Source organism: Anopheles coustani, chromosome 3 (genome assembly GCF_943734705.1).
Source record: "Anopheles coustani chromosome 3, idAnoCousDA_361_x.2, whole genome shotgun sequence".
Classification (NCBI taxonomy): domain Eukaryota; kingdom Metazoa; phylum Arthropoda; class Insecta; order Diptera; family Culicidae; genus Anopheles; species Anopheles coustani.
In genome coordinates, this window is record NC_071288.1 from 34,354,834 (window position 1) to 34,382,207 (window position 27,374).

Sequence of the window (27,374 nt, forward strand, 5' to 3'; positions counted from 1 at the left end):
CGAAACAACCACCCACACGTAGCAGGCCATGCAACGGCTGAATGAACGATGCTTAAAATCACGAAACAAATGTCACTAAAACTCCAAAGCAACATTTTACACTGCATTGCCAACACACTGGAGTAAACGTTTGTTAAAACTAAGCCGCCATTTTTGTTCCTGAGAAACCTGTTTGTTTATCCCTGTTTTCCCGTCACAACCATAGTACACGTTTCAATGGTTTGCTGTGACTGTCGCTCTCTTGTTTGTTCTTCTCAATCTCTCCTACTCTGTCTTATTCTCTATCTTTCTTCGTTTTTCTCTATCCTCACCGGCTCTTCACTAGTTGTTTAACTGTCTATATCAATTATTCTTAACTATTACCAAAACTACTACTACTACTACTACTACTACAACTACTACTACTACTTAGTCTCTGGCTGCCTAACGCATCCAACCAAGCTTGTGTTACATACTTACGTGCTGAAACAATTTATATAACCTGTGTACATGGCTTCCGAAGCATTTGAAGCCATCTTTGTTCGGCGTTTATATGGCTGCTGGAGATGAGTGGCGATCGTTGCTAATGACAATGCGTTTTGTTTTTTTCTCTTTCTTTCTCTTTCTCGCTCTATATTTCTTCCGCCCGGCTTCTACTTCTACCTCTACTAACAACGTGCATACTGAACGTCCTACTAACAACGCCTACTAAATATCGCGCCTCCCGTATATGTGTGTCCATGTGCTTCTGTGCGTGTATCGATCGTAACTACGGCGAAACGCGCAGAGTTGAAAAACTCCATAGAGACGCAGGTGAACGAGATCAAGACGCAAATCGAGGGCAAATGCTCCCTGCAGTGATTGTGCACCGCGTCGCACCGACTCTACCAACCAAGTATTCAGTAATATTTGACGACCACAGCGACAGCATGCAACAACACAGCCACAACTACCGGAACATCCACGTCTCGATCAGTGCGTCCCCGGCTGCGCCCAACGATTGTCGTATCAGTTCGTGGACATGAAAGGATCGCTTGCACGAATGAAAGGGCAGCCGTATGTGTTGAGAGGCATAATACAAGCACTCTCAAACTAACACACACACACATACCTACATACATACAAACACATCCAGGACTACTAAAGATGGCCGCTGGAGATTGGAGCAGCGCAATGGTGATCATTAGCTCGACGCAGCCTGGCTCAACAACGCTGCCGGCCATCGAGCGCTTCGTGTGTTTGTGTGAAAATCAGGCGTTACACGTGCAACGTTATATGAGAGAATACATGACAGAAGAACCGGAAATTCCTGCACGGATTTGCATCGGCAGAGGAACACACCTGCACGGCGCAGGGGATCATCCACCAGACACCGACACCCACACGATGACCTGCACATCACCAACACCATTCACCATCAAAGGCCAGATTAGACGAACAGACCGGACAACCGACGAGTGACGATCGAAGCGCTTGGAACGTTTCTTTTCGAGCGCGTTCCACACGTTCAAATTCCACCATAAAAGTAGTTGTGAGTTGTAATAGTGAAAACAAAAAAAAACATGTAGGAGAAGAAAATGCGGAATTGGCAGAGGCATTGAGGAAAAAAACACAGCAGAGAAGAAACAGAGTAATAAAAAAAATATTCAAAAAATTGTTAAAAATATTAGGAGCTCTTTGCGAAAGGGAAAGGAAGAAAGTACGTAGTGGCAAAGAAAAATATAAAATTAGTAATTGCAGTATAAAGGTAAAAGAAAATGACTTTAAAATTACATCAGGCAACAAATAAGCAAAAATTGTGATTAATCTCAAACAAAAAGCAAACGAAACATAGTGAAGTATAGAACAAGGAAAACCAAAACACACACTCACACAAATCAAAAGGGAAGAAAACACACAAAGCTGAAACACTCATACGCAAAGTAAACAAAACAGAACACCCACAGTTAAAACAAAAGACATAGAAAACAACTTAAGCTCTAGTCAAAGTCGTTATGCATCACAAGCGTTAGGCGTTACGTGGATAGCTTCCGTTCCAGTGCTGTTCGTTGCCATTAATGGGGGCAGCTTTGTGCTGTATTGCATTCCAATTGATTGCTGGTTGCGTTTGTGTTATTCGATTCGTCCTCCCAACTAACTTTGGGCCAGCGACACAAGTGCAACCGAATTGGTTGCCGCATGGCTTCAACGCTAAACTACATCGATCGGTTTCACCATGCGTTGCTGCTGGTTTCGAACAATTACGTTCCAACCCATCCCAAACCCCCACCCCTTCTTTTGGAACCTGGTTTCGTTAGGTTCTGTCTCTTCTTCTTCATCATCTTCTTACTGTTCTTCCTCTTCTTCTTCTACTGCCACTGGCCTAGAGGATATTTCCCTGCGAGGCGTTCGATCAAGTTATCACTCCATTTAATTGAAATCACGTGGTAAATGTTTGTGATAGAATTCCAAAGTGATACAAGAGAGACAAAAACATTAAAACAAAAACAAATCGAATCGAAGGGACAGAGAAGGGACGGTCGAACAACGGTGAGCGGCAAGCCAAAAAGGTCGCAATGATCCTGCAAGCAATGAAGTGAACCGCGATTCGTGGAGCCTCCGGTGGGCCGACGATCGCGTTCGCTAGATTATTCTAATTCATCTGAAACTAAAGAAGTTGATAAACAAAACAATATAAAACAAATTAAAAGAAGAAACCCGCCTCGAAACCAATAGAAAAAATGGTCGTAGTGCTTGTACGTCCCAAACCGGATCGTGACGTTCACACACACACACATTTCGTGTTAGTCAAATATTTTTCGCGTTGTCTTTTTTGATCGTTAACCCAGTTGATTGAAAGCGTTAGGAAAGGAAAAGAATACAAATAAATTATAAAAAAATGCAAATGTTTTAACTTTAGCGGAGACGAAAGGAAAAACTAAACAGAACATAAACAAAACGAAAACAGGCACCATGGCAATATATGTGTGTGTGCCAAGAAGACATAAAGGCAAAGGATAAATATAGTTGCAAAACAGAGAACAAAACATTCCCCCAACCGAAACCTAGAACCATTTAACATGTTTCACACCACACATTAAAATACACCGTAACAGAAGGACACATAAAAATACATTTCAAACACACATGTATGCAAAGCGAGCGTAGCAAAGTGTGAAAAAATGTACATTTAGAGAAAACAAAAAAAAACACACACACATAAGACAATGAAAGAGCATTAGAGAAAGAGAAATTTAGCATATTATTATTACAATTAGCTTGAAATTCGTTGAAGTTTAAATAAGAAATTGAATGAGTAATAAAAAAAACCCGATTCCCTTGAAAGCAAAACAAAACCCTGCGCAAGAATGGTAGGAATTCCAAGGAAAGGATAAATCATGTAACAAGCACGGTTGCTACCAGACAAAGGATCTCATAGTGGAAGCAGAATTTTACATTTAAAACAAATAAATCTCCATTTACACACTGTAAAGCAGCAAAGCTCACGAAAACACACACAAACGCGTGCGGAAACGGTGCAGGTTGTCGCGGAATGGGATCGTACGGAACCAGGGTATGGTGTTGGGAGAAGGTGGGCTACCGAGAAGTACCGGAAGCATTTCTGGACTGTGTTTGCTCAGTGAATACTAAAACAAGCAACGTAATTAAACTCTTATCTCATCAGTTTACTCGTATGGGTGGCATGTGCAATGGTAGACAGCGGCATCTGTAAGGAGGAGGAAAATCCCATCCCTAGGAAGTTTGAAGGTTTGAGGGATAAACCTGTTGTAGAGGTGGCTACCAGCGTTGCGTAAAAATTGTTATTCTAACTAGTTGTATATAGTTTTCTGGTTTATCATATGGTTAGCCGGAGAAGGTATAAACTTCCCGGACCTAAAACGTCCGCATTTAAAAGCCCAATTTTCAACATGTCAGCATTTTTTTTTATCTCTCCGTGTTTTGTGTTAACTGTTTTCTTGCTCTTCGGCACATTTGTGTTTGATGTTTACCTCACTCTAATTTCATGATGTGTAGATTTATCATACCAAACCCCAGTGTTTCATGAAACCAAACACGACGACCATCCGAATACAACATAGCAAGTAATAAAAACAAAACCATTTCCAAACCAAACCTTCCCCCCGTTGAATGGAAAACCCCAAATCAAAAACATCGAAAAGCAGCATCTTCAAGTGCACTTCCGGAGAAAACAAAAAAAAATATGTAGGAAACCGGTGAAAAGCAACCGAAAAGCAAATGACACATGAAAACGAGTGATAATTATACAGTGTGGACCGAGTGTCCACCTTTGACTGGCGAGTGATCGAGAGTGATCGTTAAAACAGTTTTCACAGCACACTTCAGCACTGAAAGCTTTCCCTGTATCTGTGTCGCTAGGAATCGGCGAGGACTTTTTCCACTTTCTCCTTGTACTCGCCACCAAACACTCTTTCGTCGACGGCTTTAAAAGCCCTTGGTTTTCACAAGACATCTTTGTATGGCCAACATTAATTGCAGAAGAAAACCTAACCTCTGCTGCACTTCCTTCTTATTTTTTCCTCCTCCTCTCTTTTTCTCTTTGCTGTTAGTGTGGGATTTTCGCTTTCCTTTTGCTATCCCATTTTCCAACCTCCCTGTGCAATGTCGTGTCGATTCGTGTTGGTTTTCGGTTCGTTTGTTTACGTTTCTAGTTCGATATACAATAAATGTGTAAAACAGCAATAAACAACGTGGGCGGCATCCGGTAGCAGATGAAGCCCGAAATGAAGAAAATTAAAAAAAAACACACACATAAAGGACACCCTCCCAAACCGGATGCGCGTATACATACATAAGGGCAAGAATGGTAAAATGTTACAATAATGGCACGACGCATCACACGACAGGCTAATATTTATAGCAAGAAAAACAGTTGAAAAATCAACCTGAACCTGATATATTTTCCTGCCAAACAGCAGTTTCAAATTCACTAAATGGTTTCGTAGTGAACATTTTCCGATTTTATGCTTTCACTTCACCTATTCGATGGTCTTTCTCTGTGTTGCTCTTTTTCTTTTCTACTCAATATCTATTTCCGTCTTGTTGTTTCCTGTCGTTGCATTCTGCTCCTTCTACTCCTTCTCCCGCAGAGGCACTACAATCATTGTTGTTGTAGAAGGCCGACCCGATCGCCCCCAGCACCCTCTGTATGTGTATCTATCGCAGCTCATTGATGTCGTGTGTGTGTGTGTGTGGTAGTAGTGAATGTGTATTATAAAATATTATAAACGAAACAAGCAAAGTATATTATTAAAGAGAAAACCAAAAAGCAAACCCCCTGATCACACTCCCCTGCAACAAGGCATCAGAATACACGACACTGCAAGACACAGACACTCAACACAAGCACAAGCAGGAAACAGGATCAAGGAAAGACAAAAGGATGCTCCGATGCTGTGAAACAACACACGGGGCAGTCAATAATCGGGCAATTGTTATTGAACGAGTTGTTGAAAGCAAATGTCTCATCTTGTTGTGGAATAAAAATAAAAAGTTACATAAAGCATCCTATGGACACCGGTTGGAAAATATACAAACGAAGCGAAAAACAAGGAAAACACACATGAACACCACGAGTCTGTCGTTCGCGAAGGGCGCATTTACCCTTTCTCTCTATTCTCTCTACCTATGAAACAAAGAAAAACATACAACACACATTTACCGAACGTAGAATGGGATGAAACAACGAGGAAAAGTGGGAAAACTGGAAAACAAATGCAAAGAGCGAAAAATGGCAACAGACGGTATGGACAAGTAATTTAACAGAAATACAATATTCTTCAAAATAAACGTTCAAAACGGGGAAAAGGGGACCGGACCAGACTTACGAGCATCGGTTTTACTAAACCCGTTTGGAACGGATTGTTATGGTGAAATTTATTTCCTTCGTTTGTCTTCTTTCTGAACGACCATCATGTTCTCAAGAAAAACACATACATCGCTCTAGAAGAAACTGACCATTTGATGATGTTTTCCTACTTGCTTTTTATGCGTTTTTCCTTTCTGTCCCTGTACTACTTTCGCATTCTTCAATTTCCATAATTGCCGTTATGAATTGGGAAGGTATAGAAATAATACAAGAGAACAAGTAAGTACACTTCGATCAGCCGCGTTACACACATATTCGCAATTCTCTTAGCGAACCTCCATTTTTCCTCCCATTCGCGTTCCTACCAGTACTTTAAATATATATATCTATATAAACATACACATATACACGTAACTTTATAACAATAATAGTGACATGTAAGCATAGTAAGGAAAAATTCCCTCAACAAACAAGAAAACCGAAAGCCTACCGGTTGGGCTGCAACTGCTTTATTAATTCTCTTATAATAGACGCAACGCGATCGTATCGCTTTTCACGCTTCTGCCGAAATCTCTACTAGCGATTTTCATCGGGGGAGAGGCTTTCTTAGTCCTTTTGTTTGTGTGTTTTCAACAACAACAAAAATAAATTCAACCGAAAATCTATCACTGAAACACAGAAAAACAAAACAACAGAAAAAATAGCTACTCTGCAAAGAAGATTGGGTGCAAAAAGTGCAGTCCAAGAACCAACCAGACCAGACCAGAGACATAAGTGATCCGGGAATGGTATGATCATGATCCTTAAATCCAAAAAACAGAGTCACCTGTCTTGGCAGCATCTTCAGACAACACGGTCTCTACAACAGTCACCATCACAACCTAGTTATCACCATGACAACCAACCAACACATCCATCACCACAAACCACCATGCATTAGGCAACGCGTTTGTTTATAATTGTTGAAACAAAACAAGAAACGGTTTGAAGAAAACGAATAAAAAAAAACAGTGTTACACATTGATGAAATGAAATTAAAAACAAAAGAAAAAAAATAATTAAGGAATAAAACACAGAAGAAACTGTTGAAAACGAACACCAAATGGGCTTTTCTTTTTTCTTTAACCACTGTGCTTTTTCTTTCTTTCTGGCTTGACTTGCTCGGCTTATCCTCGTGCAGCTTGGTATGTGTGTGTGTGTGTTTGTTTAATGTTGTGCGCGTGTGCGGATGAGAGTGTGTTTGCGTCTTTCTCGAACGATCAGGACTCTACTAAACTGATCATATTCATACAATAGTCCACTTTCATTACACTGCAAATTCATAATGGTAAAAAAAAACTCGTTAGATGAAAGGAAAACACTCGTAACAACTCTTTCAAATTAACCTGATGTCCAATGTGGGTGTTGTGAAAAGAGGATTTTATTCTGACGGCTGTTTCGTTAGTGCAAGCTTTGGTAGAGAAATTCTAAAAGGAAAAAAATCAAGCATACAACAACAGATCAACACAATATGACAGCCATTGGCGACCAAGTGTGACAAAGAAAAGAAAAACGAATGGTTCAGAAAAGAATAAAACGGAAAATGGTTTATTTCATTAGAAAACCCGATAAACATATGGAGCAAACAAAAGAAAGATGACTCTTGGACACAAGGAAGAAGCAAAGGAAACAATATACATGTCAATTATTATGCGGCAGAAAAAGATGAACGCGGCCATGTCACAAGTGCATGAATATATACACATTCAACGGAGCGTAGTCTATAGAACGTAGTGCATTAGAGTAAATAATATTTAAAGAGGCAATTAACAAAAACCCTTTCATGATTTTGCTCAGTTCATAGTGATCGTGCAGTCATAAGTAAGTTTAATCCGGTTAATTGTAATTGATCTGAAATTACGTGTAATATTTAGAAAATGATTGAAGTGAATTTTGAAAGCTTTTCATGAATTGAAATTAAGTTTTTCAAACTTTATAATAACGCTAAACCAAATGTTCCCATGCCGTTATTTTCTAGTGTCTAGTGGTTGTAAAGAAAGTTCAATTGTATTGAAAAAATAACTAATCGAGGAAAGCAATTCTGAGTAGTACGAATCGTAGCGCAGATTTATTAACTAGTTGATGTAGTTTCAGAGGAAAATGTAACGCGATTGACCGAAAAAGAGCGACCACCGGAATAATGAACTGCAGCACAAGAGTAGCCTCCCAGCGGGTATGAGAAGCCTTTAGCAAGGGTTTCTCTCGTAACTCCAGGCAAGTCTTTTAAGCAAATCTTTTCACACCCTTTACTACAAACACTCCATAGAAAGGTTTCGGAATATTCGTTTTGAACATCCTGACAGGATTTTTCATTCTTCTCAACATTCTTCTCTTGACGACTATAACTATCGCATTTGCTAACTCTCCTAAAGAATGATACTTCAAGCATTGGTTTCGATTCATTAACCTTCCATTTCCGGAAGGATCTACTCGTCGATCCCTCTCACTTTTACGAACTGCCCAATTCACATCGAAACTAAATGAACTTTCTACCATTTTGAAGCAAAAACAGATAATTATCAATTTCACTTGTTTGTCGCTTAACAAATGATAACTATATAAACATCACTCCTACACAAGAAGACTTCCTCTTACAACATACTCCGAAGAACGCAATCTATTCTATTCATCTAACCTATCGAATCGTAGTGCTTTGTCAAGCTTAGAAAAAAAAAACATTTAGACAGAAAAAAACCACACGATGGAAAAAGCAGTGAAGGTACAACACAGAACGAACGGTGTAAGAAGAGAAAACAAAACATAAAATAATAGTTCACCACCACCATCCACTTTCTTCGGACGTATTGTATAACCTTTCTGAAGTGTGAAACTTACTACCATACTACTTAAACGAAATGAACCCCTAGCGTTTGAAGATGACAGTTGCTATCCATATATACTCATCATTGCATAAAGTCGGAAATAAAACAAATAAGTAAACCATAACAGAAAGATCGACCGTAGAATTCGAAGATGGAAAAAACATAATCGACATCACGAAGAGAGTGGTATTGAAGTTTTTCAGCAATATAGAAAACGGAAGCAGTTCAGATCCACTACTCGAGGAAGGGTCGAAATAATACCAATGCGATGGAAAATGATAGTAGTAAGAACCGAGCGACCGGACGTGGTGTCGCTGTGGTCAAAAGGAGAAAGGTGAAACAGCAAAAAAACCCGCAACAGTTGAACAAGACAGTGAAAAACCAAATTTAACAAAACAGAGAAACAAAATCCTTAACCAAACATCGTACTGCGTGTATACATGTGTTTTTTCTTCTTCTTCTGTGTGTTTATATGTGTATTGTTCCTTGTACCGCTAAACCTTATGTTTCTCTGTGTGTTTTTGTCGTTGTAACAGTGTTTGTTGTTTATGCAATGTTCAGTTTTATGATTATCATATTCTTGAGAAAATTATATTTTGTGTTTTTTGAATGTTTCTTGCAGGTTCATTGTTGATAATTTTCTTTCAAATTGTGAAATTACAGCTAATTGTGTAAAACCTCTTTGTTTGGTTTTTTTTTCTTGTTTCATTACATATTTAATATCGGAGCGTTACTGAACCGCAAAGTTCTATTTCAACTAGTAACTGTTCCTTATTTCATGTACTTCTTTTTACTATTTCATGTCATTTCAATTACTTCTTAAGTTTTCTGTCCAAAGCCTGGTAAGTAGCGAATCCGAAAGCTTTCACATTTCTTCTAGATGTTGTTGTTTACACAAATTAAATTGCCGATCGGACAAATTGTTGGTGTACATGTGCGTGCGTGTCTAATTGTGCTCACTGGAAAGAAAATTTCTCTGCTTTGTGTACCTAAATCAATGTCTCATTGCAACTATTCTACTGATGGCTATCAAACACCTATTTCGATGTTGCTTTATATGTGATGGATTTTATATATTATACTGTTTATTTTCTTGGCGTTCTAACAGGAAACATACGATGGCTATTACTTTAGTTATGTCATATAAAAAGTGCACAGTGTGTTTTGTTTGGGCGAGCAAATCCTTTAATAATATACAACTCAACTAAAGAGCAAATTGAAATTATTTTTAAATAATTGGAATGTTTAAATGTGACATAAGTTTTCCAACAATTATCTTTTTCGTTGTTAACATTTATTGACCATTTACTGAGCAAACAGTTTCCCAAATCGTAGAATATATGGCCCAATTTCTCAATCAATACCCGGTTACGGTGTTCCTGCCAGGCCGACACACACGGAATGAGCATTGACTCCGCAACTGTCCCGTTTCCGCACCGGAACTGAACTGATAAACTTTATAAAAGAGATTAAAAATAAAAAAGAAACAACCCATCAAACAACCTGCAACAAAACCTGAGAGCGCCCCTTTACCGAACCGAAGGTCTGATAGGTTAAGTTATCGAATTTTAATAACGAAAAACAATGCAAAAAAACACAACAATTGAAAGCAGGCACAGCTAAAGTAGATGACTAGTAGTAGTAATATATAATGCCACAGGTACAAGGCATTCGTTCGTTTAGGAAACCTCCGGCGGGATTTCCGCTTTTTAGGAAAAGTGTAAGCGTTGTATTTTCCCCCGAACCGACGTGCCGAGGGTGTGGCACGATCGTGCCGCTTAAAGTCCTGGGTGGGCTTATTATTTAACTAAATAAAGTAACTTGTAGGAAAATGGGAAGCTTTCGGTGGAAGATGATGACGTTCGTAAAAGCAATCTAAACATTAATATTAAAAAAAAAAACTTAAAAAAAACCCCCGTACCAACGTTACGGCAAAGAAAAGAAGGAATGAAAAAAGAGGTTATTTTTTAAAGCACACCCCATCGAATAACGATGTAAACGCACTTTAACGTTAGCTGCAGGAGCAGAAGAAACATTTTCATTTGGATCGCGTATTTTTTAAATGTTCTATCCCTTGGGAGCATTGAGCTTTACCAACCAATACTGCACTAGTTCCAAAATGATTAGGCGAAATGGCTAGAAACATTAAAATTTAAAAACAAAGCCTCTAAAAGTAGGCTCGCAAAGAGCACATCTATTTATAGCACTCAAAACTCATCAACCAATACTCAACCGGTAAACTATCAAAATAATCCAGCTCGATTTTCTGAAACATGTTTGATGGCATAACACGTTATTCTCGCTGTATTCGTTCTACTACTCAATAGACGCATTTGCACGTACTATTTGCATACTCTCTTAATACGCGTGTATTCGTTCTGTCGTAGGTAGGGACATGATAGATCCTGATTTCACGCAAAGACGGTAACATTCAAACAAACAACGACATTAGCTACCTTTAGAGTAACGGCGTAACGACGAATCCCTCTAGTGATAAAAAAGGATTTGAGCTGCAGGCAGGTTGTTGCTTCCATGCATGACTTTTATGTTGGTTAGTTCCCGCTCCCTAGATCCGTGATCGAAGGATCCACTGGAAACATGTATAAGCACAGGCTGGAAACGGCTGAATAGTGTGCGTGGTTCGTTCGTAAAAAGTTCTTCTCCGGAAAAGGAGGCGGGAAAAGGGGAAATCACGTGTTCTAGCGTTAATGAAAAAATTATATACATACCTTATTATCGAATGTGCCCCAGCTTCGAAGCAATCGAAGCGGTTGAATGCACTTGCAGCAGAGAAGAGTAGCAAAGAAAAAACCTCAGACGAACAAAAGTAGCACAAAACCATACAAAGTTAGTACAGCAAAAGCAAAGGAGCTAATCTTTCAAAGCATAGCAACATTAGAACAATTCAAACTTTACGGCCACATGCCGTGCGTTAGCGTCTAGTTTTGAAAAGAAAAGGCGCGTCCGATCTCGTCGTAGTTATTGTTGATACATAAATATGTACTAGTAAGCACACACACCCACACACATCCACCCATTACACGAACCCTCTTTACATTTAGCCACAAAATGGAATCCAACCGGACGTGATACAAAAAAACGTTGACATTGGTGGAGGCGCCTAGTAGGTTGTACTTTTCACCCGCACTTCATTTAATGGTGGGAGTATTTCATCACTCCGAACCCGCTTTCATGTGGCATATCACGCTTCCGCTACTACGCGAAATAGCCCCCAATGCCAACGGGAATCCCGTCCTGGCTACGATCGGAGGTCAGATGGGACGCCATCTTCGAAGACGATCGTACGTCAGCCGACGGGAAGACTGCGTATATGCTGGTGTCGGGGAGGGAGGGACATGGGCGGAGAAAAACCCACGAAGGACCCAGGACGGGATACGATAGCTTTTGACTGACTAAACGCTTTTACTAGCTTACACAAAAGGTGTTTGTGTTTTATTCATTTTTTTATTTTAATTTGATTCTTAACTGGCTTGTCATATGTTTTGCATTATTTTTAATACAATCAACTTGAGAGACTTCAATGGACCGTTGCAACAACTACAAACAATGTACACTCTGATTGAAACACTAAGAAAATAAAAAAAAAACTCAAAAATCAAAAACACTACAACCTACACTTCTGTACAACTTTGAATAATTTGTCGATTTAAAATCTAATTTTAGCTAAACAATCTGTTCGTATATCGTATGGAAAATGTTGTAACATTATAAACTCACATACAAATAAAAAATCCCAAAGTTTGGCCGGGATCCCTATAAGCCTTTCAGAATTGTTTGTAAAAAAAACCAAGTTCACGAAACACATGCTACTTCCCTTACCTTCCTAGTGATAATGTAGCCGGCACTGTCGATACCCTTTTAAGCCGAATAATATACCCAACTGGTTATTGCGCAGCTCGGAGACACAAACACAAAAAGAAACAACTCAACAATCCAACTGTTATATAATGTTTACAGAACAAACGCATGCACAGCGCTTTTCGGCTATGGTGGGCTGGTTGACGAAGAAGTGAATAAATGTATAATGCTAGTTCAAGACGCCATTGCGGTCTCAGTAGAATGTCGAGTGGCCAGCACAAATGGGCGGGAAATGGTGGTATAATGCACAGTACTTATTTCAAACCACTCCACAGCGGAGTAGCTCCCCAGAATGGTGGATGAGAGAAAGTATGGCGCAAGGAGCCTAAACAAAGGCTCGAGCTACATATGACTGTATGGGAGAGGTAGAAAAGAAAATGTTTAAAATAATCACAAGAAACACACAGTCTCCGCACGCGGAACAGACACATGACTATCTTTATGTAAACCAGTTACACCATTTTACGAATTGATTAATAAAATCAAATGCCATATCGAACCGGAGTTTGAGTAATTTTATTCGGAAGCACCGAGGAACGTGTAAGTAAACTTAAGATGAAGCCTGGAATATTAAACTAAAACATATTTCATGGATCATATTTTTTTAAATTAATTTTAAAGCAAATATTTCTCTGCAAAACCCATATTATTTGCAACGTTATGTTACTCAACGCTATATTAAACCAAAACTTACCAGAATGCGCGGACGAATTCTTTTCTAGTGAAGATTTAAACCATATTTGCACTGAATCATTTCTCAATCCCAAACTAATTTTCTTTTAAAGAATTATATATCTACAAAACGAAACTGATTACAGTTGCTACACTTTCTCCAACGAAACTTTATTACTTCTATCTTTTCATTTCATCTTCCGTCCTCCACCACTACTGGGCGCACCTTTCCGTCGCCCGGGTCCCTTCTTTCCTCCGTCGAACGGATCATCACCTGCATCACCGTCCGCGCTTCCACCCGTCGACGACCCCCGGCCTGTCCGCTTCGCCTGCTGATCCCACTCGTGCTTCAGTTCCTGCAGCATCGCCGGTGTCAGCAGTCCCTGCGCCAACAGCCGCTCGGTTAACCGACCCCTTGTACCCCCGGCCGATCCGGGTGTCCCTCCTTCCCGGTAGTACTTGCTCTTCTTCTGTCGCATCACGAACGCGTCCTCGTCCGGGGTGTTGGTCGAGACGGCCGTCTCGGAGTTTTTCAACAGCTTCGTAATCTGGAACACACCCTGCTGGATAATGTCGTCCAGTTCACGCTGGATGTCCCGCACCAGCTTCTCGTCCGGGAAGAGATCCGGAAAGCGGTAGCTTAGCCAGAGGTACAGATCGAGCACGTCGAACACCGCCTCGAGGTGTACGAGATCGATGATGGTACGGGGCAGCTGGAACGGCCAGCCGCACTGATTGCACAGCCAGTCGAACGTGACCGGCTCGTTCCGGCTGTAGCGCCGTGCGTACTTGAGGAACATCGAGCACACGAACGGCATGTTGCGGTTGATCGGAGCGCAGCAGAAAATGTACCGCGCGCGCAGCGGCAGCGGTACGTGCTGGATCGTCTCGGCCAGGAACTTAAAGTCCTCCGTATTGCACATGAAGTACAGCGAGTCGTCCACGGTGCTGAGCGACACGAAGATTTCCATCAGGTTGCTCAGCGTCGCGTTCGGTAGATGGTACGCGTACAGCTCGATCATGTCCGCGGTTGGATGCAGGCCGGCCTGTGCGAGTGGTTCCGGTGTTTGCGCCAAAATGTTGCGCAACGTTGGCAAATCCTCCGCCTTGAACGTCGTCACGTAGCCTTCCTCCCACTTCATGCCATACCGGCCGGCACGGCCAGCGATCTGCAGTGCCGCGGATACCGAGATCGTGTCCATCTCCTTCTCGCCCTTTTGGTTCATGGTCGGTTTAATCATCGAGTAGAAGATGACCCGTCGAATGCTTAGATTCAGCCCCATGCCGATCGCATCGGTCGCAACCAGCACCTTACAGCTATTGTCCGGATCATTAAACTTGGCCGCCTGGGCCAGCTTGGTGCCGGGTGGAAGGCCACCGTAGATGACGGCCACCTCGCGTCCCCTTGCCTCGATTTCGCGCGAAACGGCGTAGATATCGTTTTTACTGAAGCAAACGATACAATCTCCGGGGAGGACGTTGTCCAGCGACTGCAGCGCCTGGTCTTCAATATGGAGCGGCGTGAGACGCTTGTAGTTCCGCACTTCCAGCGATTCGTGGGTGGTTTCGCACAACTTCTGTAGTAAATCAACCGTTCCCGGTTCGCCACAGACGTGTATCTCCTCGGCCATTAGCCCCAGAAACGCCCGTGTCCATGCCCACCCGCGTCCGACGTCTTTCAGCAGCTGAATTTCATCAATGACCGCAACTTCATCTGAAACCACAAGCAACCGATTCTATTAAACTAATACCGAAAAGGGACGAACGCAGACCGCCACTCACAAGGCGTATTGATGGATGTCATCTCGACCGTACAGGCCACGTGTGCCGACGGTTTACCCTCCGGGTTGGCAAACTTTCGCTCCTCGCCCGTCACCAGATCGCACGGTGTGCCCCGCTGGTTGCTCTTGTTGTACACCTCGCTGGCAAGCAGCTTCAGTGGGCCACAGTAAACGCCCGATTTGGCCGTTAGGAAGCGCTCCATGGCGTGGTACGTTTTGCCGGAGTTGGTCGGACCGGAGTGGAATATCACCTTCCGGTTCATGCCCCGCGCGCTCGGGTACCAATTGGCCGGCTGCCGGAGGTCGGAGATTTTCTTCAAATCATCCATACACTCCAGGTGGGGGAAGATTTGTTTAACGTGCCGCAGAAAGTACGGAAATATGTCATCCACATGGCCCGCACCTTGGAGGATGTCGCTGAGCACGACGTGTAGATCGGCCGGCAGGGCGTCCGTTTCGAGGCAGTACTTTCGAAAGCTTACAAAGGCTTGCTGTTGTAGGTTGGCTGCAAAGAAGGAAACATGTTTCACTGCTGAACATATCACTTTTCTCCCAGAAAGGAGAACTATTTCGCAACTTACAGTCGATACCATTTTCGAGGCAGAGAAATTTGATTTCCTTACGATTGCTAAACTTCAGTATCACTTTCAACATTTCCGCCTTGTCGAGTGTGCCCGTGAGTTCGGCCCCGACATTTATATCGTCCGGGTTTGGCCGGATGGGAATGGGGGTAAACAAGCGAGTTTCATCTTTCTTCCCCCGGCACGGAATCGTCACATTTGTACCGCCCGGCAGCAATATCCTCTGGACACCGATGGTGCCGCGTGCGACCTGCACAGAATTCAACAACGTTCGACAGCATCTCGTCAGTCGGTGCCCGTTTATCAACATTTTAGAACCGTATGGCGCATTAATGATCTATTCCACTCGCGATTGTGTAATTCAAACCAAGAAGCGAGCCGGCTAAAATATCATAACACTACGTTTGATTCGAAACGCGATTTCCCAAGCTTTCTGTTTGCACGTGTGTTGACAGAACGGCCCAAGGCTGGCGTACTGGCAGGTTGGCATAAATTGTACTTAAGAAGCAAGGAGGGAAATCAACAGCTTCTTGTGTTTAAATAATTTTTCTAAAATCCGTTTTAACTTTCTCACCTTTGTATTCGACTTTACACATTTTTTGGGTAGTCCAAAAATCCATAAATATCTTTCCAATCAAAAAATCTCTTCCACAACCACCCTGTGGCAAACGAATCTCCACCCGCGATATGTCAAAATCCCTGCAAATGCCAACACCTGACTACTCTAAACATTCTTTCACATGAATCATAACAAAACAATAATATCGGTAGTTGGCTGTGAAGAAGCTGTAAAACGGAAGGTCAAAGAAATTAAAAACGCAAATTTTAGTTCATAAAACTATATTTATTGAACTTTAGCACTATCTGTGATTGGTGCTCCGTGAAGTTATCATTTTTTTCCAATCGTACAATCCGTCAGTATGGGATTATTCGGTAAATCGCAGGAACGAAACCCGAAAGATATGGTGAGTGTGTGATGTACTGGTGAGGGGACGAACGAACGAAACGTAAATAAGATTTTATTTTATACTGCTTGTGGTAGCCTCTAAACAGGTAGTGATTTGTGGATAGATCAACAAAATGCATTACAGTTCTTGATAATCTGTTCAAACTATACCACAGAAGTTCCCCGTTTGATTTTTTTGTTCCGTTGGATATGTTTACACAACAGTGGTAAAACTCTTCCGATCTTACTCAACTTCTTTTTTTCAGGTCCAAGAATGGTCATCCAAGCTGCGCAAAGAATCATACGCACTCGACCGACAGATACGATCCATCCAGCGCGAGGAGGAGAAAATCAAACGGTCCCTCAAAGAGGCGGCCAAAAAGAACGAGAAAGAAGTTTGCACAATTCTGGCAAAGGAATTAATACGATCACGCAAGGCAACCAATAAAATCTACACCAGCAAGGCACACATCAACTCGGTGCAGCTGCAGATGAAAAACCAATTGGCCACGGTGCGTGTCGCGGGCTCGCTCGCCAAATCGACCGAGGTGATGCAGGCAATGCAGGCGCTGGTGAAGCTGCCCGAGGTAGCCGGGGCAATGCGCGAAATGTCCAAGGAGATGATGAAGGCCGGCATCATCGAGGAGATGATCGACGAGACGATGGAATCGCTCGAGGACGTCGAAGAGATGGAGGAGGAGGCGCAGAAGGAGGTCGACAATGTGCTGTGGGAGATAACGGCCGGCAAGCTCGGCGAGGCGCCGGCCACACCGCTCGCCAACCCGACGAAGGAGGAACCATCGACGTCGCGGGTCGAGGAAGAGGAGGACGAAGAGGAGGACATGAAGGAAATGCAAAACCGATTGCAGGCACTCCGTTCGTGAAAGGTGACCGGCAGCGGTTAAAAATAGGCACCTCCTACAATGAGCCCAATTTATGTGTATTGCTTAAACACTTAACTGTTCGTGAATCGTTTATTTGTATTTGTATTAACACCGTCACCCCCCAACTCTCAAGTGAGCGAACTAGATTAATAAACTTATATCCTGCAAGGACCTTCTTCCTATATAGATAACGTTGAACCAAAACAAAACAAAAATTGTTCTATTTACCTGTTGTTCGAATTGCTGCTTGGATGGAAAGTAAATAAAACCGAGTATTCAGGATCGAAACACGTGTCGCCCCATCTGCACCCCCCCGAATCAATGCAATCGACACCACCTGCATTTTGTATCAGTTTCTTTCTTTATTTATTACTGCAACAAATGCCATAAAATACTTAGATTTCGTTTGTTCGTTATTTGCATGTTTTGAGTGAGAAAATGTGAATGTCCTGGTTCGAGACTGTATCGCACCATCTGGTTCCCAGATAGCTCAAAGAAAGGCGATGGCCGATCATCCTACACCGGGTTTACCGTGTTACCTAGCAACCCGACAACCGTACACCGGTCGGTGCCTGCTACACTGTTCACTTTCGTATTTCTCCATATTTGTTGTATACTCATTTCCCCTACACACAACACGTGTCACGCCATTCATTCTGTTTGTTTGTGGTTTAAAAACTCTTAGCACTTGCTACCTATAGCTCGGTTGGCACCACGTGGCATCTTCCATGTTGTCCATGTCGATGATACCACACCCTCATGTTCCTCTCTTAACGGTTATTGCTTCCAGTTCCGGCCCGTCTTCTGTCCTTTCCCGTATCACGGTCCGGGTTTTCCAATTGAATACAAAATACAAACACAAATCCTAACAACGAAGTATGAGAAATTACACCCATTTATATTCTGTCTAAAAAGAGTGATACACAGACGTACCTATACCAAATATGCATATTTTCACAGTCTCTGCAAAAGGAAATGCACGCCACACTAAGCCTTACCACCGGAGAAGGGAAAGCCTAAGGTAGTTTTTCTTTTCGCTTGCCTTTGTTGTTGGATTTTAACTTCCGCCCGTGCGGGGAGCAGGGAGCCATACCGTTTCCGTAAATTGGGAGAGTTTGTACAGGCTAAAGGCCTTAACTTTATTGTTTGTTTTGCTTCGTTGCGATGATTATAATGATACAGCTTCACCTTACTGCCTTCGCGAATTTACCTGCTCTTTCTCGTTTCGGTTAAAGTTTTGATTTTGATTCATATCTTCACGTTTTCTCCCATTATATGCCCTTGTCTTTAGTTAATCATGTTTTAAAACCGCTTTTCAACCGGCACTTTCCTGTTTCGGTCCTCATCTAACTACCCTTTTTCGCACACACCATTGATGAAAAAAAAAACACGACACAGAAAGTGATGAAACCTATTGCTCTATATATATATATTTATCTGTTTTTTTTTATTTCGGTTTTTCATGCTCAGCGGCAATGTGTCGCAATGGGAGCACAATGCGATGACGGGGAGTCGGAGTGATCCTACCGTGGGCGCTTAAGGGGTTTCAAGGGACCTCTGGCTAAGAAAACCACCAACGAGATCATTTGTGGGGAAAACAGTCTAGAGCTTTACACATTAGTCATCCCCCTCCCAGCTTCCCGTTCCTTATCACACTGCGACACGTGAGACCGGGACTCGAAAACGAAAAGCAAACGCACACCGAAAATGATGAGATAACAGGCTTGGTTGTTTGGTTAAAAAATATCTAAAAATCACATTGTGTCCTCTCGTGTTCGGCATTCTAATAGTCCCTTCCGACTCGATCTAACCCTTGGTGGCTTATACTATTCTGTTCTAGTGTATGTTTTTCGTCACTCACTTTAGCTCTTCGATTCATGCAAACTCTTCTTTTTCCTTTTCATTATCTATACGCTGCTGTATAATGTGAGTTCCATTTCAGTCGGTGTGCATAACATGGAAGAAGTGAGTAAAAAAGGAGTTACAACATTTATGATTTACCTATATGTGTGTAAATCGAAATCATGCTAAAGAGCTTGAATTGAGGTCACAAAATGGTAAAGGAAATCGCGCTCGCTTCGAACCGTTCGGCCATATATATTTAATTTGAACATATAACATGAATGAAAAAGCGATGTATTGCTAGCACGTCGTGCCCGCTGTATGAGTATTATTCGAAAAAACAAAAGAAAGGATAGTACAAACGAACCACTTCGCATTTATTGTGTACCACGTGTGGCCGCGCTTCACGACGATATGATCTTTCTCGACTCCAAAAAAACCACACAAACTTACGTTGCAAGCTTAAATAATTCATGCATTTTGTTTTAACATTACATTTAAGATGCATTTTCGTCTCCAGCTTGCGCAAGAATGTTACAGTTCCTCATCATTGCCTTTCAAAATATTTACACACATAACGAGGTGGCTTCCAACGAAGAAATTGGTTTCCTCTGCACGTCTTTCGCTAAGCAAACGCACGCAATAATTACGGCGGGCATTATAATGAATTTAAATAGCCTTCCGCAAGCTACCGGTTTTCAAAACCCGACAATCGGACTTGGTGTTCTTAGTGCTGGTTAACACGCCACAATGTGTAAAGTAACAAACCAGAAATTCTCCACGAGATCCATTCAACCCAAGAAAACCGAAACCGGTAGTGGATGATTATAGCATGATATACATTCGTATTTTGTTTTTTCTTCCCAATTTTCTTCGCTTTGTTAAAACAGAGATCCCCCGCAAAACTTTGTTAATACATTTCACAACACGCTAAAACTGGGGATAGCTGACCTGACCGATGTGATGATATAATTATGATGTGATGAACGTCGATGAAGATGAAGAGATTTTAACGGGCGCAAAACGATAGATAGTTTCGCGGCCGCGCACTTTGAACTACTGTGAGAGACAGGCGAATTTTGAGAGCGCGAAAATGATGGATTCTTGGAACTAAATAAGATACACCGCAAACGGATTGTAGATGTCTTGCAGAGGATTCGGTATCGCTTGTTAAAGCGGAGGTCGAAAAAGAGGTTAAAAATAAAACAAGCCTGTCTTGATGTAACGTTTCCTAATTGGACACATTCCGGGTTTAGTTTGCCATGCCCTACAGCTACCATTATTAGCTTTATAATTAATTACTCATTAGAATTATTGTTATCGCTTATCTTTGCCGATACGTTGCTAGTCTCAGACTCTATGTATATATATATGTATATATGTATATGCTCACAAGTTGTCCGCCCGTAACCTTCTGGTAGACAACGTTAATCAACAATCCGCATGTTTTCCACTTTCCTCTCTAGCATTTAGGATGCTTCAACAAAGGCAAAGCATCATTCATCATCACAAGTTGGGTTCGTTCGGTTTGTTGCAACGTTACTCCAATCGGGAGCGTGTCTTACTCGAAGCTTCACCTCTTGCCGACTTCCCATTCTTCCAACCACCCTGCATTCCCACCGGCCATACTAGAAATATCCATTGCCCAGACCGGGTGTATTTTTGTTTTGTCTCAGTATAAGCACCTTATAAAGCCTACTATGTTTTACATGTTCCGATGTTCTGTGTTGGCGTTTCGGGTTGGTAAGGAATCGTTCGTTCTCGCATACGCATGTACAGGCTATTGAATATATGTTTTATATACAGCTATCTGGGTGTTGGCTCTGCTTACGCTTAGTCTTAGGTTCCTTCGGATGTTCTATCGACGAGCGTCGTGGGTTTCCTAACGTTACTAATGCACTTGCGACGGCAAGACCTGCCGATTGACCAGGAGGAGAGTGTTGGAGGCCACCTGAAGCATGTGTGGAGGGGAGAGAAGGTTAGAAACCGTCTTACTTCAAGATGGCAAAAAAAGAAACGGTGGAAGGCATACCTGTCGGGAGCCGGACTAGAAGCGAGAGCACAGCTGCCCTGTTCCCTTCGCAGGGCTCAAGCGCGATAGGGCTTGGTGAATCCTACAAAAGAACAGTAATTTAAATGCTTCCTAGTAAAATGAGGCTTCCTTCTCATTGGCACCCGTTTCTTACCTTTTTACGCTTTCGTGGCGCGGCAGTAATATTCTCTACCGCGGGCGATAGTTCGTTGTACTCTCTGCTTTCGATCTCCACCAGAACCTACAAAACAAAAAGAATTATCAATTAATCTCGCTCGGTTCATTGGACAAACAAGAAATATTATTGTAAAGCGGTAACGAAATATGTTTATTTGTAAGTCAAAATCCATAACCATGAGTTCCGCATGATGCTTACCTGAGAAAATGGCCTCGAAGCCATCTGTTCCATTTCGACGAACAGCCGCTGGCGGCGTCGGAACATGTCGTAATGTTGCTTAATCTTCCATAGAATGGCCGCCATCACGAGGAGTAGAAGGAAGCATCTGTACAATGCGAACATCGACAAAAAGAAGAGAGACAATTAATAATGTAAGAACATACGGAAACGCTCCCCATAGGTTCGCTTTCTTACGTTGAGAAGGTTATGAAAAACTGTTGCAGATTCAGCTTCGGATACTGTGAGAAGGCGATCTGTATCCAGAGCGGCGGCTGGAAGTCGTACACGTACACGTAGAACGTGGTGAGAGTGATGTTGTCCTCGATGCCGAAGTGGTGCTCGGCCTTCGAGAAGCGATAGCGGAAGGTGGAACAGTTGACGCCCGCAAACAGGGGCTTCTCGATGCCACCCGCCGTGCGGATGGTGATGTTCATGCGGGCCGCCACGCTGCACGTGATGCTGAAGTCGGCATCGATGTCCGGCTTGACGGGCGAGTTGCGGAAGTTGATCTGCGTGAAGTGCCGGTCCTCCTTCTTCGACAGGTTGAACGTGAACTGGTAGTCGATCGTGAGATCGTAGTAGCACGAGCCGCGGCTCGGGTCGCCATGGTAGTGGTTCGTCGCGTCACACTTCTCGCAGTGGTCTCCGGCCAGCCCTTTGGTGCTGCAGAAGCACTTGCCCGTCTCGCTGTGGCAGTACTGCGCCTGCCCGTTGCACTCGCACTTCTGACAGACGCCCCCATTGACCGGGTTGCCCCAGTAGCCGGGCTTGCACTTGTCGCAGTTGGCGCCCACCGTCAAATCCTTGCACGGCTGAGTGCACGTCTTCGAGTCGGGGCAGGTACTGTGACCGTTGCACTGGCAGCTTGGGCAGTGCGTAAAGTGCCACCGTTGCGCCGGGCAGTCCTCCTCGTCGTGTGCACCACTGTCCCCGCCCGGCAAACAGCGACCCAGGCCCGTCATGGACCCATCGTCACACCATCCGCATGCCGGATCGTCCCGGCATTGGGCGCACGTCCGATAGAAGCCGCACTGGCTCTTGCCGCTCGATGCCGCCCGACACTTGTTCGAGCCCGTCGTCCACTCGCGGCACTGGCCGTACGGGAAACTGGCCGTGTAGGCATTCTTATCCACGCAGCGCTGCTCGTTCTGGCACCAGATGCACTCCTCCTGCGTGCAGTTGCCGCACGAGGTCAGCCCGGAGCAGGCCGGCGGGCAGGCGTCGTTCAGCGCGTCCCCCGACTTGTTGCCACTGTACTGGCACTTGCTGTGCTCGTAGTCCCAGTGGCACACGCTGAAGGCCGTGCAGGCATGGCAGCCGTGCAGCTGCGCGCAAGGATCATTTACTGGGCAGTCCTTGAGCGCCTTGGTGGGGTAGAAGTCGGCCCGGAACGTATACGATACGTCCGGGCACTTTTCCTTCACGCAGATACCCTTCCCATTGCCAATGCCGCAGAACATGCACCCGTACGCGGTCGACACGCACGCCTGGCACGTCGTCAGCTGGCTGCACAGCTCGTAGTCCATTAGCACCTGCTGCGTCAGCACCAGTCGGCTCTCCTTCGGGCACACCTCGAAGCTCTCCTGGTCGCGATCGAACAGGCTCTCGCGATCAACGCTCGCAGCCGGCAGGCACTTGCTCTTCTGAATGTCCCAGACGCACTTCACGCCCGGGCGCGCATTCAGACACTGCTCGGACCGATTGAACGCCCGGCAGTCGCCCGGCGTAAACTTGAGCATGTCGTTGATCATCTGCCCATCGAACCCGCCGTAGATGTAGAGCGAACTCTCAAACACGACCGCCGAGTGGCCGAAGCGGGCCAAATCGGCGTACAAGTCCTCGGGCATCGGCTGCGTGTGCCACGAGTCGCACACCACGTCGTACACCATGAGGTCGCGCGAGTAGCACTTCGCACCGAAGCTGTGCGATGTGTCGTTGTGCGTGTTGCCACCGAACACCATCATCAGGCCGGGCGTGACAAAGTTGGCCGTGTGCAGGAACCGCGCCGTCGGTGCCTTCTCCAGCAACTTCCACAGGCGGCTGTGCGGTTCGTAGCTGAACAGCTTGTTGCTTAGCAACTGCGAACTGTCGCTCTCCGAGACGATGCCGCCGTACACGTAGATTCGCTCGCGCAACGGATCATAGGCGGCCGAGTGACCATAGCCTCCCTTCACCGGGTAGCCGCGCGTCTGGACGATTTTCCACTCGCGCGTCCCAAAGTTAAACTCCTGCACCGTGTTGAGGTAGCCGAACTGCGGCGAGTGGCCAAATATCACCACCATCTTCTGCGCACTGCCGCCACCGCCAGTCAGTGCCTTCTTGCCACCACCGCCAGCCTGGTCGTAGTTCGTCACCAGCGTGGCCGTGTGACCCGCCGAACGCAACGGGCCACACATTTCGTACGTATCGTTGCACTGCTCCGACTTGACGGTGATGTTTTCCCACACCTTCGCACTCACATCGAACGCCCACAGCTCCCCACACACACCTCGGCCCTCAATGACGCCGCCATACATGAAAATCTTATCGCCAAAGATCACCGTCGACGCTCCGTACCGCATCTCGGGTGTCGGCTTGCTCTCCGTGTGAGCCGTCTCCCACACCTTGCCGTTGAAGTCGTACATGTACAGCAGGGCCTCCGCCTTGCCGTAGCTCTCGCCCGCGATCACGTACAGCGTGTCGCGGAAGACGGCGGCCACGTGTGAGGCGCTACCGGGCGGCGTGAAGCCCTCCGTTTCGCCGGCATCGATCGCCGTCCAGGTACCGAGGGCTACCTCCTGCGAACAGTCGTTCCCGGTGTAGCCCGGGGTACAGATGCACCGCTGCTGCACCTTGTCGCACACGCCGCGCCCTAGATGTGCCGAGCAGAAGCGCGGGCAGCGCGGAATATTGCAGGCCGGCCCAGTGAACCCGGCCGTGCAGTTGCACTCCCCGTTCCAGCAGTCACCGTTGCCGGAACAGTTGAGCGACGAGTCGTTTGTGGGGCACGCATTCACCTGATACGAGATGTTGAAGCCGGACATATTGTACGCATCGTCGCTGAAGAAATGCAGCAGCGCCGACCCCGAGTGGGCGAAAACTTCCGGTATTCGGCGGATGGTAAAGTTCTTCCGGTACATCAGCCCGCTGAACACGGCCAGCAGTGGGGATTCGACGGAATCACCGTCGTACACGTACAGGTGGTCCCAGCCGCACTCGGTGGCAAACTCCTCCAGATGCAGCCGTATGACCGAGGGGCGGACGGGCCCATTGGTCACCTTGTCGGCAACGCTGTTGTGGTCCCGGGCATCGATCAGCCAGCTGCATTTCACACCGATCGAATAGTTTCCGAGCCCATCGTGGATGCTACCCGATGGTTCCGTCAGTCTAAAATACAATAAAGAAAATATTCCATTTTATAGATCGATTCTGTCGGAATTTTATTGTTCATCAAAAGACAATTTCTTGATGATAAACAAAACAAATTTGCTTATTGGCAAGGAAAAACATGTTGTATACATTAGAAAGGTAGAGGAACATACATGAACAACAATTCCGAGAAAACGATTCGGGAGGCATTAGCATATTTACTATCTGTTGGGTCGGTCAGTCTCTCCCCGAACGGAGCGTAGTTGTCCGTTTTCCGTTTCCCAAGTGGTTAAACACTCTTATGGTCTTCCTCCTACCCTCCATCTGCATATATAGGTCATAAATGCTAGACATAATTATCACAATCGGACACCCACAGTGAAGTCAGATTGTTTTTCTCATTGCCCGGCGCTTGCTGGCCACACGCAACGATCTACATCATGCTGATATCATATCACCTTGTTGGCAATAGCGGAACAGCGTAGACATAGCCTTTTTGGCGTCTTGTGCGCCGTTATTCACAAATAATAAGAAACGCGGGGAGATAAAGAGATGAAACGAGGGCCCCAAACTTTCGGCGTAATTTCAACGGCACAAGTTCAGTGCTGGAGAGGGAGGCGGGCGCTACGATAAGACGCATTCTTCATGATGATCCGCACGTAAATCGGATCCACCGGAAACAAAAAATATATAACGAATAGAAAAAAAAGCTATTGCGAGAAGGAGGAGAACTCTACACAACCTAATTTGGGGCCAATTTTAAAGTTCGCCCGACGCAGCACCCGAATGGCTGGAGCGTAGCATGAGAACGTATGAATGGCCAACGAAAGGAGGTGACCATTGAATGTAATTCCGTTTCTCTTTTTTATGCGTAACTGGAGTGGTTGAAACTGGAAGCATTCGTCATCGTACCGCCGACAATTGCAGTAGGCAAACAAATAAAACAAGTTCATAACAGCTGTTTAAAATGTAGCAAATGATGCATTGTAGAACAACAAAAAACATTTACAAATCAATACATGCAATCGCGTAGGATCCTTGGATGCTCGTGATTTTTGTTTTGTTCGTGCACGCTTTACCACGGCCAACTTCTATAATCAGATTAAGCAATTGCAGTGACATCGGAAACTGCCTGCTTCATGCGTTCGTTCGATGCCGTTTCGAATACAGGTCACTGGGACGGGGCTACTACCGGAGGCACTCCACGGGTGCTTCATGCGGAACAGGTTTTGCTAAACTTACCTAACTTTACCGCCACAGAACTGGCACTCGGAACCCTGCCAGCCGTCCGGGCAGACGCAGGTTCCATTTTTGCAGACACCCCCGTTCATGCAGCGTACCTCCGCGCACTTGCCATTGATTTCGGTCGAGCCACCGGCCAGCACCCCATGGCTCGATACGACCGTCGTGCCGAGGTGACAGGAAAAGGCTAGCAGCACCAGCAAGAGACGGCCCAATTCAACCGTCCCGACCGACGGCGCAATGGTACATTTTCTTCTATACTTGGATTTGTGCAGCAGATAAACAAACATTTGCAGATATTCGAGCGGCATTCCGCTTCGCTGCGTTCCCGGAAGACCACTCCACTTTCGACCGAGATTCGTCCGACGGATCTCCGGTGGTCGCAGCACTCGCCGTGCACCTACTCCCGGACACGAAACAACGCCACAAACACTCGAACACGGATCGTCTGTGCCACCGTATGGCACACTGTCGCTGCACACGACCGAACACGCACAGCAGAGCCCCCTCTGCTCGAGGTTGTCCGGAACCTAATAGGTTTCAAAACAAAAAGAGGCGACCGTGTGCCTGCGCTCAGAGGACTGTTTGTGGCACTTTTCGAGGCTCGGACGTCGCTCTATCTGCTATATCGACGACGGGATTCCACTTCCCGAATCGTACACAATGCACCATACTAACACTGCCGCACTTAATGCCAATAGTAGCACCAGCAGGCGAAAGGGCGAAGAAGACTCCGTCCGTTCCACTACCCAACACACGATCGAACACTGGAAATCTCAGTCTTTTTGCACAGGGAATGTGAATGCAGAGGATTCACTGCGCTTCTAGCTTCCCGTCCATTGTGGCCAGCCTGGTGGATATCTCACATTGTGCCAGGCGCACACAGCTGGGTCGTACACCAACGAACGAACGAACTATTTCGCGACGTTTTAGGATGCGATTTATTATTCGGCTGAAGTGGATTTCCTTCTCTTTTTAATTCGTTTCTTTCTTCACGACTTTTCCCTTTTTGACAACGGAGAGTTTTGACGAAACTGACAGTGCTGGTTGTCAGCAAGACAAAAACATTTACCAAAACAAAAAGTTGCAAGCACCTTGGTCAC

The 27,374-nt window shown here is 44.8% G+C and overlaps 4 protein-coding genes across 8 annotated transcripts in view; 2 read left to right on the top strand and 2 right to left on the bottom strand.

Moving 5' to 3' along the window:
- Positions 1-1,605, top strand: part of LOC131259261 (complexin) — a 150,684-nt gene extending 149,079 nt beyond the window's left edge. For all 5 annotated transcript variants that reach the window (XM_058260711.1, XM_058260710.1, XM_058260713.1 and 2 more), the window contains one exon: positions 767-1,605. In XM_058260711.1, coding sequence (XP_058116694.1) covers positions 767-840 — 74 coding nt within the window. In that variant the 3' untranslated portion in view covers positions 841-1,605. The remainder of the gene's footprint in view (positions 1-766) is intronic.
- An 11,764-nt stretch (positions 1,606-13,369) lies between these two features.
- On the bottom strand, positions 13,370-15,976 carry LOC131259236 (ATP-dependent RNA helicase SUV3 homolog, mitochondrial). The gene is made up of 3 exons (XM_058260677.1): positions 15,581-15,976; positions 15,001-15,504; positions 13,370-14,932 (listed from the first exon to the last, which is right to left on the bottom strand). The coding sequence occupies exons 1-3, from the start codon at positions 15,888-15,890 to the stop codon at positions 13,407-13,409; spliced, it is 2,340 nt and encodes a 779-aa protein (XP_058116660.1). The 5' UTR covers positions 15,891-15,976; the 3' UTR covers positions 13,370-13,406.
- A 360-nt stretch (positions 15,977-16,336) lies between these two features.
- On the top strand, positions 16,337-17,900 carry LOC131259257 (charged multivesicular body protein 3). Its single transcript, XM_058260707.1, has 2 exons — positions 16,337-16,545; positions 16,793-17,900. The coding sequence occupies exons 1-2, from the start codon at positions 16,501-16,503 to the stop codon at positions 17,408-17,410; spliced, it is 663 nt and encodes a 220-aa protein (XP_058116690.1). The 5' UTR covers positions 16,337-16,500; the 3' UTR covers positions 17,411-17,900.
- A 1,705-nt stretch (positions 17,901-19,605) lies between these two features.
- LOC131259230 (attractin) lies at positions 19,606-27,247 on the bottom strand. Its single transcript, XM_058260671.1, has 6 exons — positions 26,272-27,247; positions 21,877-25,047; positions 21,661-21,787; positions 21,439-21,525; positions 21,285-21,366; positions 19,606-21,203 (listed from the first exon to the last, which is right to left on the bottom strand). The coding sequence occupies exons 1-6, from the start codon at positions 26,580-26,582 to the stop codon at positions 21,049-21,051; spliced, it is 3,933 nt and encodes a 1,310-aa protein (XP_058116654.1). The 5' UTR covers positions 26,583-27,247; the 3' UTR covers positions 19,606-21,048.
- Positions 27,248-27,374: the final 127 nt, after the last annotated feature.